Here is a 14,506-nt window from a genome sequence, read left to right as displayed (position 1 = left end):
AGAGATCAAGGGCCAGGTAATGAAAACAGGTGACTTTAATATTAAAATCCTATCAAATACTTTAGAAACTAAAATGACCTTTTTTTTTTCTTAAAGCTCAAACAAAACTCATCACACAGATAGAAGTACAAAAATGTTTCCTTCCAGTGGAAACCAGATCTTTTTCTTCAGACGGTCACACAGTGCACAGTGCTCCACACAGCTACTGAACGAAGAGTGAGCAAGTGGGGAATACCCAGCCTTAAGACACCAATTCTATAAATGCATGCTACAAGACTGTGGTTGGATGATGCGTAGCTAAAAACACTCATACACCTAGACAGTTCTGATTAATGATGGATAAACCTGGAAGACCTATCTCAGGGCTCCACATTGATCTTTCTCTATTTCTTGAGGCAACAAATGAAAAAAATACAAACTATCATTCCCCCACCTCAGCTGCCCTGCCCATCTACTGCGCATCTACACCGTCAGCAACGGATGGAGTCAGTACTATGTGTGTGCCAAGTAACTACCTTCTTCCAGTCATCTTTCTGTAGAAATATAAAACTTCATTTATCAGACGAGAACTAGCTGAATGGAAATAGAGGTCGAAGCAAGATATATGAAACATTATGATTTTTAAAATCTATTTACACAGAAACCTTGTAATTCTGTTATATAGTCAGAAAACCAGGATTAACAACAACAACAAAAAAAGGTTACATAATTTTCTCAAAATTACACAACCAGTCAGATGGAAGACTATACACACGAACGTTTCCATTATCTTATATTTCATAGAAAATTATGAAAAACTCAAAAAACTGTGACAGAGTGGGCTGGACCAATGCTCCAAAAAACAGAATCAAGATAAGCACTCTACTTTGGATTTTTGTTTGTTTGCTTGCTTGCTTTGTGGCCCTGAACTCAGAGCAATCCTTCTGTCTCAGCCTCCCAAGTGTTAGGATGCCTAGCTGAACTTAAACTTGAAAGCACTGAAACTTAGTTTGGAAATGCCAGCCACAAGAGTGGTTTTCCTTTAATTGCATAAAAGGGAATTTTGCTTTTGAGTTCCAGTTTTAGCTTTTAGCCTGGGAAATAGCTCAGGTTTGCTGAGCAAACCTGGTGACTTGAGTTCCATCTCCAGAGCCAGATGATGTGGGAGCAGGCAACTACAATTCCAGCATTCCTACCACAAGATGGGAGCCAGAGACGGGGAAATATGATGGACACTCCTGGGCCAGTCCAACCAGGAGTGTGCAGCATAGCAGCCGAAACAAGAGACAACCTGCCTCAGAATAAGGAAGAAGACTGACTCCTGAAGAGATGCCCTCTGACCTCCACACATATGCCTTAATACCTATGCACCACACACACACACACACACACACACACACACACACACACACACACACACACACTAAAGTTACTCTGTGCAATCTGTTCACTTTTCCACGTCTATTGCATTATGGACCTGTCAGTGTAACGATGTACTCATGCAAGTCAACAGCATTATCCTCCACAGAGCATATCACAGTAATCACTTATTAAATGTGCATTTAGCTTACCTATACAAGTATGTTTATAGTCACATCCTATAAGCTAATCATGTCATCTGGTTTTTGGATAATCTGGTGTGATACCTGACAGGAAAATGGCTGTCCTTACAGCACTCTGGGCCATCAGCATTACTTGACTCTGAAGGTTATCTTCTGTTCCCTCTTAATACAAGTTAAACACAGGTTTAAAAAAATGGATTATAAACCCTTGATCTTTTCCCTTCTTAATGCAAACATTTTTGGAAGCTAACTCTATTTAAGACCAACTTCACTGTACTGTCAGGACAAACACAGGGTGAACTACTAAGAATTCACATTGACTAAGTACTTAGCACTCAAACACACAATCACCTTAACACAATGCTTACAATAGTTTTTTGAGACAAATACGGAGGCAGAATCCAACAAAATGGTAGACTTTCACTACTTTTAAACAAAATGTCTCTTTGTCATTCTCTAATAAGTTACAGGTATCAATACATTTTTACTCCTCTTAGACTTGGTTTCTGCTCTGCTCGCACCCCACCTCACCCCATCCCAACCCTGAAAAGCTCTAATATAAATACGTCTGCTCTCAGAATAACTCTCTTTTTGCAAAAAAGTGTGTAATAGGAAGCCCGCACTGGCACTGGCTTTTCAGAGTGCTCAGAAGCAAACGGAAGCAGGTTAAGCGGAGGCAGACATCACATGGTTCTGGCTTACGTGTGGCAGATCAGAGTGAGATGGGAAAGCCCAATGAGTCCAAAGTAAAGATGAAAGAATGTCTGAGCAGAAAAGCACGAGAGTGCAAAAGGGGCTGGGAAAATGGCCAGGTCAATGCACCGCCTGCTGAGCAAGCATGAGAGCATGAGTTCAGATCCCCAGCACCCATGTCACAGCCAGGGCACCCATGTCCCAGACAGGCACAAGGGTTCAAGCCTACAAATCCACCTCTGGGTCACAGAGACAGATATTTCCCTGGAGCTTGCTAACCAGCCAGTCTAACCAAATAAATTGGCTTCGGGTTCAATAAAAGACCTTGTCTCAAAAATGAAGAAGAATGATTATAAAAGATACCTGACCTCTGACCTCTGACCTTTGCATGTGCACAGCCCCACACATATGCAGATGCACATATGAAAGGATGGAATAGAAAGGGGAAAACCCCACAGGCTGCTTTTGTTGATCTGATTTCTAGTTTTTCCCATAATGTATGAAGCTTGACTTCAGTCCATAATACAGTTCACTGGAAAATGAAGCAGTTGAGTTATGACAAATGCTTCTGCTCTCATGGCCAGTTAGTTCACTGGTCACGGTCATCAGAAAGCGAAGACCTCTGCAGAGGCGCTTTCAAACACTGCTGTGGACTGTTTTGGCAATCTATGTAACCAATACCAATGAGGAAATCTCTCTTTACTAAAATATGTTTTGGGTAATAAAGACAAAATATTACATTATAATACTGATCTTTTATTTCCCCTGTTAATATTAAAAGTGACTATCTTTTCATTTCCTGCAGAGATGAATGAAATATTTAAACAGCTGATACTTCATCTACAACTAATTAAAGTAACTGGCTTTCTTAATATATATTTATAAACACAAAACTAGCACCAAAACGCCCACCGTTTGCAGTTCAAATGACTGCTCTTCCCCAAACACAAAGGCTGAAGGCTGAACAATGACAAAGAATATCTCATCACAGAGATGCAAAAATCTATCATCACGTCACCCGGGTTCCTGTGGTTTTCCAAACACATCTATTGTGGACCCCAAGCTACCTCATGCAAGGCTAAAATTTAATCCTCACAGCAGATGCATCACAGGATATGGCTCAACACACATGCAAGTGTTTCACCCCAACTTCTTTAATCCACTTTTAATGCAGTCTTTCATACAGCACATTATTCAAAAATAAAGTCCATACTATACCTGGTTATTTCTTCTTTGAGTTTACATGGATCTTCAGCATAAAATTTAATACCAAAATACAAAGTATATGGAGGTCCAGCTTAAAAAAAAAACAAAAACTAATTATAGTTCATATCACATTCAAAGTTGCATTGTAATATGTAACAATTAATTATATTCACATATGGAGAGTGCATTAAATATGAAAATCATCTATTTCAAGCAGTTGACAGTTCATTTACATGCAAATTGTATTTTAAACTTTACACTTTCATAGCAAATAATATTAGCATTACAATTTACCTCTAGGTATACTATGTATTCACTGACTCTCTGTGTGTGTGTGTGTGTGTGTGTGTGTGTGTGTGTGTGTGTGTATTTGAGTCAGCATCTCTATGTAGTTCTGGCTGGCCTGACTGAGATTTGCTACGTAGACCAGGCTGGCCATGAACTCACAGAGATCCACCTTCCCCTGTGTCCCCATTGTTGGGATTAAACTACCCTTATGTACCACCATGCCTAGCTTATATATACATTAAAAAACTATTGATGATTTTAAATTTAAACCGCTAAAATGGAAGGTTCTTTACTTGGGGAGCAGACAAAATTAGGGGATGGGAAATGGCTCAGTGGATAAGAGTGCTTGCTAAATAAACGAGGATCTGACTTCAGATCCCAACATCAGTGTAAAAAGCTGAATATAACTGCAACTGTGCCTGCAGCCCCAGTGCTGTGTGGGGCTGAGATGGGGGTTGGAGGGTTCTGACTGTCAGTCTAGCTCCTGGTCCCATAAAGGACCATCTCTAGAGGGAATAAAGCACCCTTTTCTAGTCTCTGCACATAGGCACACACACATACATATACACACAACGAATGCATGTGCACACGCACACACATACACACATACACAATTACATTTACAAAATATTTCTAAAGATAAAATAATACAAAATGGAAAAGGTATGGCTCAAGACTACTGAAAGCAAGTGCATGTTCACACATAAACACAGAAAACACTTATGGTCAAACATACCACAATGTTACAAGTTCTTATACCTGGTTGGACAGTCTATACACAATTTCTATCAATTTATATTGAGTTATTCATGAATGAGGGAAGGTGGGAGGAAGAAAAGATTGTTTTCATAATCAAAAAAGCATGTTGACAAATTATTTTTAAAAACCATCCACTTATCACTTCAACTATATATAAAAAAAAGTTTTTCTAGGTGAAGAGCAGCGGAGGGGACCATGACCATGTCAGTGAGCCACAGGCATGGGACAATGAACCAGCCCCAGCACATTCAAACAGACAGAGATCTGTACATGCTGGTGTGGAGAGAGTGACCAGTCTACAGTCCTGAGTACAAAACCCTGACATTTCATAAGGGAAAAAAAGTTAATATATGCTGTTTGTCCCAGGAAAAACACACAAGAAAGTCTGTGTAGCAATGGCTGAAAAGATGAAGTAGCAATAATCTGCAAATCAATTAGCTAGAAATTTCTAAATTATGTATATTTCTTAAGCAAAATAATTATCAGAGAGGCTATGAGACAGCACAATATCTGGTGCATTCTTAAACTATTTTAATTTTTTGATTAGATTCGTTTACTTCACTTTATGTGTGTGAGTGTTACCTGCATATATATATGCACACCAAGTGTGTGTCTGTTACCTCAGAGATCAGAAGAAGGAGTTAGATCCCTGCAACTGAATGTATAGATGGCTGGGAACTGTTGTATGGGTGCCAGGAATAAAACCCAATCCTCTTTGAGAGCAGCCAGTGCTATTAACCACTGACCCATTTCCCTAGGCCCTGAAACTACCCTAAATCAAAAAACATAGTCTCACATATGCAAAAAGATATTTTTTCATTTATTTACCACACACAAAAGACAAAAAAACAAATTTAAAAATTCAAAAACAAATCCTGGAATTGCACCTTCCTAGGTAAATATAAATAAACACACTGATCTTTAAAAGGAGGGCTCCTGGGGTATGGTTGTATTATAGTACATTGTTCCTAGAAATATTTCTTACTCAGAGTGAATGAATGTAGTCTGCACTGTTTTCCAAGCTGTGAACTTCCAAGCTGGCAGTAATTATTAATAGCTCTAATATGCTTTGTTTTTGTTTTAAGACAGGGTCTCATGCCAGCTCACGCTGGCCTGAAACCTCCCGTACAGCTGAGGTTGGTGTGAAGTCCTCATCCTCCTGTCTCTGCAGCCCAACTGCTATACCCTCTGCTTTAAAAAGAACTTTTCACTTGGCGTTCCAATTGATTGTCAGTCAGTGTTGCAACGGATTGTTTCAACAAAGGCTCTTCCCCACAAACAGAAAGCACGAACCATGTGCCCAGTAGAAGAGGACCTGGGTTTTATTCCTGGTACCCATACAACAGTTCCCAGTCAGTTGCAGGGATCTAACTCCTTCTTCTGACCTCTGAGGTAACAGACACACACTTGGCCCAAGCACAGATTCAAAGAAACTCTAGTCTTCTTTCATTTTTAGTTAAATAAATGAAGTCATAACTTACAAGCTGTGGGGGGAAAATCAAGCAATAAAAAGAAAATGAATTTATAATGCACAAACCATGTTATTGGCTATTATCACATATTCACACGTTTTGTACTCTCTTCCAAAGCTATACTAACTGAACACACAGGACATCAAGAGCAGGCCCATCCGCGCCTCCCCCCTTCATCCCTGCCTTCCTTCACGAGTTACCTCTTACACTTAATGTTTTAAAAATTTACATTTTAAGACTTTTACTCTACTTTCCTATCGGTATTCCATATATCTGGTTTTTATGTATATTCAATCCCCGCTTGTATTTCTGACAAACACACTACTCCCCCAGAACACAGACATGAGGGAGGTGAGACTATTAAATATTTAGAAGACCCGGGACGACTGACGGTCTCTATCAGTCAAGCTGGGCAGATGGGTGTGCCGGTGCCCACAGGCCAGGCGGCAAGCCTCGGTGCAGGGGGGGGGGGGCCCTCCATGTCGCTGAGAGGTGGATAAAGGGAAGAGACATTCTATAGACTCCAGAGCTACTTTCATTGTATGGAACATGACAGATGACCCTATTCACCCAGCACAGACATCTCATCTGCGTCCAGTCATGAGCAGCTAAGCAGAAATTTGAAAAATGCACAATGAAAAACACTCAGCTTGAGTTAATTTTCTTTGAGGGCTCTGGCCTTTTCCACTGGCGTATGGAGGGGCTTGTGTCACTTCGTAGTGCCCAGTGTCAGCACAGGCCTTTAATAGGAGAACTCACGAGACAGAAATGGGTGGATCTCTGTGAGTTCAAGACCAGTCTGGTACATAGTGAGTTCCAAGTCAGCCAGACATATACAGTGAGATCCTGTCTCAAACAACAACAGAGGTTCATGAATATTTCATTCTCAGCCACGGCCTGGAAACCACCACAAATGGGTGAAGCTCTGTCTAGTAAAGGAGCTTGCCTGAACCCACAGGGATGAGCAGCAAGCCTGCCCATATCTACTATTTGGTACTGGGTGTGCACGGTCTAGGAAAACAGACCTTTGGAGCAAACTCTCATCTGGAGCACTTCGTAGAGAAATCTATAGCCCTAGAAGACTACACTGTATCTTCTGGAACTGGGGTTTATGGGTTATACGCAATCATGTAGGTACTGTGAATCAAACTCAGGTCCTCTGGAAGAGCAGCCAGTGCTCTATTCACTGAGACATCTCTCTAGCCCCTGTGTCTGCCTGCTTCTTTCTGAAACAAGAACTTACTGTGTAGCCTAATCTGGCCTGGAACCACTATCTAGCACAAGCTGGCCTCAACTTGCACCCCCACGCCTTAGCCCCTACAGTTCTGGGGTTAAAGGCACGAACCACTGTGTTCCATTAAGAAGTTTACTTTTTTTTTTATTACCTCAGTTTTTCCTTAGATGAAAAACATACAAAGCTTATTTTAAAAAATAATTATTCCTGAAATTTTCTAAGTTTCTGATGGTTATTGTTTTTAATTGGTTCAAATGGACCAGAGCTATAAATGGAACCGCTGAGGTAGAAAACCAGAAATGTAACACCGATGCTGACGTTCAGAGAATCTGTACTTGCTCCTGAGGGCCCTGCAGTTCTGGGGTTCTAGTTCCTTTCTGAGGAGTGGCTGCAGTCTTGTGCTGGGATCCATGGAAGTTCACATAACCAATATTACCTCAGAGAAAGGGCCCACAGGCCTAGGAGGGATCAGCATAAAGGCAGAGGGGCCCTCTAGGTTCTGAGTGGCAGTCACTCACAATTTAAACACAATGCTTTGCTAGCCATAGAGTTCAGTCTGGGATAATGAAAAAATTATGTGGATGTTAACAGTTACAACAATATGAATGATGCAATGTCGGTGAATTACACACAAAATGTTTTAAATTTTTAACTTTCCCTAATGTTTCCACAAATATTTGTTAAAGGATTATTCTTTTGCATGCTTAAGTTTGTGCATATATATGTTTATGAATAAAACCTTGGGTACGGATATTAAGATTAAAGAATATGTACTTAATTACAACAACTTTCCCAGTTAATTCATATTGATCATTCCAAAAGATAACTCCTGACAAGGAACGATCTCTCTGTCTGAAGTCATAGAAACTTTATAGGTCACGGGTGTGTCCCCTGCGACATGGATAACAAAACACTCCATAACTCAGGAACAAACACTTTCCTCTCTGCCTTCCCCCTTTTGAAGGACAGGTTTTAGAGACAAACATACAGAAAAGATAAAAACCAAGAGAGGGTGCATCCCTAGGACATCTCTGTGGTAATGAGATTGGCTGAGGATCTGATTAAATTAAGCCCGCCAGTCAGCCAAGAGCCTCACACCACACAGCCCAGGGCTCTGCTCTCTGGTCCCGCTGTTCCCTCACCAGCACTAATCACAGACAGTTCGCCATGCTCACGCCACACTCTCACAGAATTAGAATCAAATACCTACTGTTGATCAGCTCCTTGTGTTCTGCAAGAGTCTTTGCGGGATCCAGCCAATACTGTGAGACAGAAAGGAGAATCGTAACAGTTAGACACTGTTCGTCGGCCTTGGCATCAAGAATATCTCTCAAGTATTACTCAAATGGCATTTAAATAGTTGTTGACATGTAAACACTTAACTATGCATTGTGTCACAGCGAAAAACACACTCCTTTAAGGAGCGTTCTGTGGTTAGAACCTTAAGTTACGAGGAAAGCATTCGCTGCTGGTGCCTGGAGGGACAGGGCAGCAAATGCTTCTCAGCTGGACTGTACTCACTGTCGGGTGGGTAACAGCCAGACATTTATGAATGAGTTGTATTACTTGGAAGGCAGTGGCTACCTCTTCATTAGCTGTTCCATGCCCTATTAACAGTTGCTACTAGGTATTAGGAAGAAAGCCATCAATTTAACTCAAGCCATCCATTCAGGATCCATGAGGAGAGTTCAGCTCAGCTGAGGACCTAAACAGATCCACAAGGATTTCTTCCTGGATCCCCCTGTCATCACCACGCAACAGGAGACAAAGAACTGGAAAACTCTGAATATCCCCACAGCGTTTCTATGTGGAGTAAACAGAGTACCTCACACAAAGTCTTTATCTGCCAGCTCACCCTCAGCTACGCAACCCGTGATTGCTAGGAAGGTGTGCGGCTCACTCTTGGGAACTAGCATTAACCCATCTAAGGTATTAGCTTATTAACTCAAATTAATCTTTAATGAATAGAATCCCAGACAGAAATAGGAGAATTCTTGGCTCTGCAGAAGGTCTTTCCTTTTTTTTCCTGTGAAATAATAATCACCAAAAGAAGCAAGTCTCTAGCCTCAGCTCTCCATCTGCAAGAGGAGAAAGGAAAAGCCACAGAAGCCCAAAGAAGGCAGAAGGGTTACATGGAAGGCACTGATGGGCCCATGGGGGTAAAGAGGTGAAGCCTCTCCATCATTTATCCTAGACAAATATGGACAACTGAACACACACACGGGGGAGATTCAGGGGCTACAAGAAAAGTCCCGGAGAACCTACCAACCAGTGTTTCCTCCCCTTGCCTTGGGTGAACCGTTATTATAAACAGTGGTTCTGGTATGTTATGCAATCCCCTTACCTTCTAATTCAAATTATACAAGATAAACTTTCATACTTAGTGCCCCAGTTAATGCCGTCACTGCAGCACCAGGCTCAATTCATCTGCACCATTTCCCAGTGTCTCTCAAGGCAGTGAGATGTTACATTCCAAAGATGTTACAGAGTCACCAATAGACACAACCAATAAACACTGGTGAACTTAAAACAGTGTTCACTATCTGGCCTTGTAGACACACAGCCAGGCCTAGAGTCCCCATTAAAGCAGAAGAGTTATTTGAAGCATGGGGGGCTTCTGGGGAGCCCACAATGATGGAAGAGGCTGTTTTGGTGCTGAAACTCTGGTTCACCGGGAAATTCTGAATCACAGTGTATAGCAAAATCAGCCCACTGTCACTGTGCTCAGACACAGAACAGACTCATTCTCCTTTGTGTAGAAAGCTAAGCATCCTTCCCATGAAATGAAAACATAAAGTTGATGGACTATTTCTTTCCTTCGGTGTTGAGTATAAAGGTTTGAGGCTGAGGAGTGGCTGGAAGGGCAACAGTGCTTGCTGTGCAGGGCTGAGGCTGACACATGTAACATGGCACATGACCGTACTCACACACACTTATCATATTCATGCTTGCAAGTACACACGTGGGGGGGTTAATAAATCATTTTTTAAATATTCCTTTTTTTTCCCCAGAGGGAAAGCTAAAGAAACACAACGGTTGCTTAGGGTTCTACTGCACCATAACAAACTGTCAAAAAAAAAAGTGAGACTTAAAACAACATCCATTTATTATATCGGAGTTCTGCAGGTCAGTGGCTCTCTTCTCTCTGGGTGTCACCAAACTGGACTCAAGCTGTCATTGATGGCTGGTGACCCATCCATAAAAACCCGTAAGAACAAGAACTGGAGGCAGATAGGTCCTTAGAAGTTCTCCTCATCTCTGCCAGAGGTCAAAACATTCCAAATACTGTATTTTAATTTTAGGCCTTTCATCCATCTCTCTCTCTCTCTCTCTCTCTCTCTCTCTCTCTCTCTCTCTCTCTCACACACACACACACACACACACACCACACACACACACACACACACACACACACACACGCACACACACACTCGGATACAGAGAATGCCAAAGGAAGAATGGGGGATGGGAAGGGAGACTGACACCAGGAAGGACCCAAATGAGAGCAACACTTCTAAACTTTATCATCTAAAATGATTACAAAGTATCAAATTTTATAGACTCTTCAGTTCAAGGCATTTTGGGTAATAAACTGTTTTCTAATGTTTATTTTTGGCTGGAAGGTAAGAACATAAAAGTGGTCTATACTGATGGTGCACTGTGATGCTCAATGTGTGTGTTATTTTCTGACTGTGTGTAGTTTTTATGACTACAGAAAAACAGAAAAATTGTTTCTGTTTTCAACACTGGGAAGGCCATGTAAAGAAAACAGAAAGGAAGCTTTTATCTCAATGGAATAGGAAAGAATTCTTGGTGTATCAAACAAAGCACATTAATAATAATCTGTACAATTTAACATCTACCCATGAGAATGATTAAGTTTTTATGTAAAAAAGCACAATAAAGTCCTGAGATGAGATAGAAATTACAATTCTGCACAAAGCAAAGCAAAGACTTAATCAAAGGCCACTCGATCAACTCCCTGCACATCTGATATGCCAAGCATCCATCCACAGCATGCCAGGCACAAATCTCATTTTATCAAAATGGAAGGCAGAGGTGACAAAGGTCAGACAATGATAAATGCTCCAGAATGTAAATAGTAAACACAATCTACAGGGTTTCCCAAGCCAACATCCTCACTGCAAAATCCACTGACGCTCAACCAAGAGAAAGATATGACCTTGAAACAATAGCAGCCAGTCTGACGGCACTTGTCACCAACAAGTTATCAACAAGCAACCAAACACAGTGCATGTCTGGTTACACCGAACATACCAGGCTGCTGCTCATCCCCAAGAGGAAAAAGGATGCAGAAACTTGCTAGGGTATGCACTATGCCAATCTTAAGGTTCTGAAGGTAGTCTCTCCACTACTTAACATGTACAGAGCACTCTCTATTCACACCCTTCATACGTCACACCAGGAACCATCCTGGAAAGTAAGATGGGCCTGTCTCTAACCTCAGGTACTTAAAGTCAAACCAGTGACACACATGCACAGAATTACAATCTAGAGCATGGCCTTGTGGCTGGAGCAAACACCTAGCTGGTCTGCCACCATAAAGACACCATATCCTGAGACATCCTAGAGGAGCCACTGCACTCAGAGCAACAGGTAAGAACACTCTCACACTACCCTACGCCCCAGAGCTACAACTGGGAGCAAGGGGCGCTCAGGACCTGCCACGCACCAAACCCTGCCCCTGGGGAATACCACTTCCCTTCTGCCCCTCGCTTGTTCCTTGTGGCTGGGGCAGACACCTAGCTGGTCACTCCCATGAAGATACCATTTCCGGAGACATCGTAGAGGAGCCACTGCACTCAGAGCAGCTGACACCATATCCTGAGACATCCTAGAGGAGACACTGCACCCAGAGCAACGGACACCTAGCTGGTCTGCTACCATGGAGACACCATATCCTGAGACATCCTAGAGGAGCCACTGCACTCAGAGCAGCTGGAGCTCAGGATCACAGGATCACTGAGACATCTGGACCCTGAGGAGTTCTGACACAAACAAGATAACTGGAAAGACAGGCTCCAGTCAGAGACAGTGTGTGCAGGTAGCACTAGAGTTAACCAGATGGCAAAAGGCAAGCGCAAGAACATAAGCGACAGAAACCAAAGTTACTTGGCATCATCAGAACCCAGTTCTCCCACCATAGCAAGCCCTGGACACCCCATCACACGGAAAAAGCAGGATTCAGAATTAAAATCACTTCTCATGATGATGATAGAGGACTTTAAGAAGGACATAAATAACTGCCCTAAAGAAGTACAGGTGAACACAGGTAAACAGGTAGAAGCCCTTAAAGAGGAAACAAAAATCCCTTAAAGAATTGCAAGAAAACACAACCAAACAGGTGAAGGAATTAAACAAAACCATCCAGGATCTAAAAATGGAAGTAGAAACAATAAAGAAATCTCAAAGAGAGACTACCCTGGAGATAGAAAATCTAGGAAAGAGATCAGGAGTCATAGACACAAGCATCACCAACAGAATACAAGAAATAGAAGAGAGAATCTCAGGTGCAGAAGATACCATGGAAAACATTGACACAACTGTCAAAGAAAATGCAAAATGCAAAAAAACTCCTAATCCAAAACATCCAGGAAATCCAGGACACAATGAGAAGAACAAACCTAAGGATAATAGGTATAGATGAGGGTGATGATTCCCAACTTAAAGGGCCATTAAATATCTTCAACAAAATTATTGAGAAAAACTTCCCTAACCTAAAGAAAGAGATGTTCATGAATATACAAGAAGCCTACAGAACTCCAAATAGACTAAACCAGAAAAGAAATACCTCATGTCACATAATAATCAAAACATCAAATCTACAAAACAAAGAAAAAATACTAAAAGCAGTAAGGGAAAAAGGTAACGTAACATATAAAGGCAGACCTATAAGAATTACACCAGACTTCTCACAAGAGACTATAAAAGCCAGAAGATCCTGGACTGATATCATACAGACCCTAAAAGAACACAAATGCCAGCCCAGACTACTATACCCAGCAAAACTCTCAATCACTATTGATGGAGAAACCAAGATATTCCATGACAAAACCAAATTTACACAATATCTTCCCACAAATCCAGCACTTCAAAGGATAACTGGTGGAAAACTCCAACACAAAGAGAGAAACTACAACCGGGAAAAAGCATCTTCCAACAACCCCAAAATTAGATAGTTACACGAACATAATTCCACCTCTAATAACAAAAATAACAGAACTCAACAATCATTTTTCCTTAATATCTCTTAATATCAATGGACTTAATTCTCCAATAAAAAGACATAGACTATCAGAATGGATTCATAAACAGGAACCAGAATTTTGCTGCATACAGGAAACGTACCTCGGTGAAAAAGACAGACACCTCAGAGTAAAATGATGGAAAACAAACTTCCAAGCTAATGGTCCCAAGAAACAAGCTGGAGTAGCAATTCTAATATCAAATAAAATAGACTTTCAACCAAAACTAATCAAAAAAGATAAGGAATAAGGAAGGACACTTTATACTCAACAAAGGAAAAATCTATCAAGATGAACTCTCAATTCTGAACATATATGCCCCAAATGCCAAGGCACCCACATACATAAAAGAAACTTTACTAAAGAAACTTTACTAAAGTAAAGAAATTTTTACTAAAGCATACATTGCACCTCACACAATAATTGTGGGAGATTTAAACACCCCACTCTCAGCAATGGACAGATCATGGAAACAAAAACTAAACACTAGACACAATGAAACTAACAGAAGTTATGAACCAATTAGACTTAACTGATATCTATAGAACATTTCATCCTAAAATGAAAGAATATACCTTTTTCTCAGCACCTCATGGTACCTTCTCCAAAACAGACCATATAGTTGGTCACAAAACAGGCCTCAACAGATACAAAAAGATTGAAATAATCCCTTGTACTCTATCAGACCACCATGGACTAAGGCTGGTCTTTAATAATGACAAAAACAACAGAAAGCCCACAGACACGTGGAAACTGAACAATGCTCTACTCAATGATGACTTGGTCAAGGAAAAAAATAAAGAAAGAAATTAAAGACTTTTTAGAATTTAATAAAAATGAGGATACATCATACCAAAACTTATGGGACTCTATGAAAACAGTACTAAGAGGAAACTCATAGCTCTAAGTGCCTACAAAAAGAAACTGGAAAGAGCATGCACTAACAACTTGGCAGCACACCTGAAAGCTTTAGAACAAAAAGAAACAAATACACCCAAGAGGAGTAGACGGCAGAAATTAATCAAACTCAGGGCTGAAATCAACCAA

The 14,506-nt window shown here is 41.0% G+C and overlaps 1 protein-coding gene across 3 annotated transcripts in view; it reads right to left on the bottom strand.

Annotated features, from left to right (window-relative positions):
• The window catches only part of Epb41l4a (erythrocyte membrane protein band 4.1 like 4A), a 209,447-nt gene that overhangs the window by 84,021 nt on the left and 110,920 nt on the right, over nt 1–14,506 (bottom strand). For all 3 annotated transcript variants that reach the window (XM_034518397.2, XM_076912856.1, XM_034518399.2), the window contains 2 exons: nt 8,404–8,455; nt 3,453–3,531 (listed from right to left, as the gene is read on the bottom strand). In XM_034518397.2, coding sequence (XP_034374288.1) covers nt 3,453–3,531; nt 8,404–8,455 — 131 coding nt within the window. The remainder of the gene's footprint in view (nt 1–3,452; nt 3,532–8,403; nt 8,456–14,506) is intronic.

Source organism: Arvicanthis niloticus, chromosome 14 (assembly GCF_011762505.2).
Source record: "Arvicanthis niloticus isolate mArvNil1 chromosome 14, mArvNil1.pat.X, whole genome shotgun sequence".
Lineage (NCBI taxonomy): Eukaryota > Metazoa > Chordata > Mammalia > Rodentia > Muridae > Arvicanthis > Arvicanthis niloticus.
This window is presented reverse-complemented; position numbering and strand designations above follow the sequence as displayed.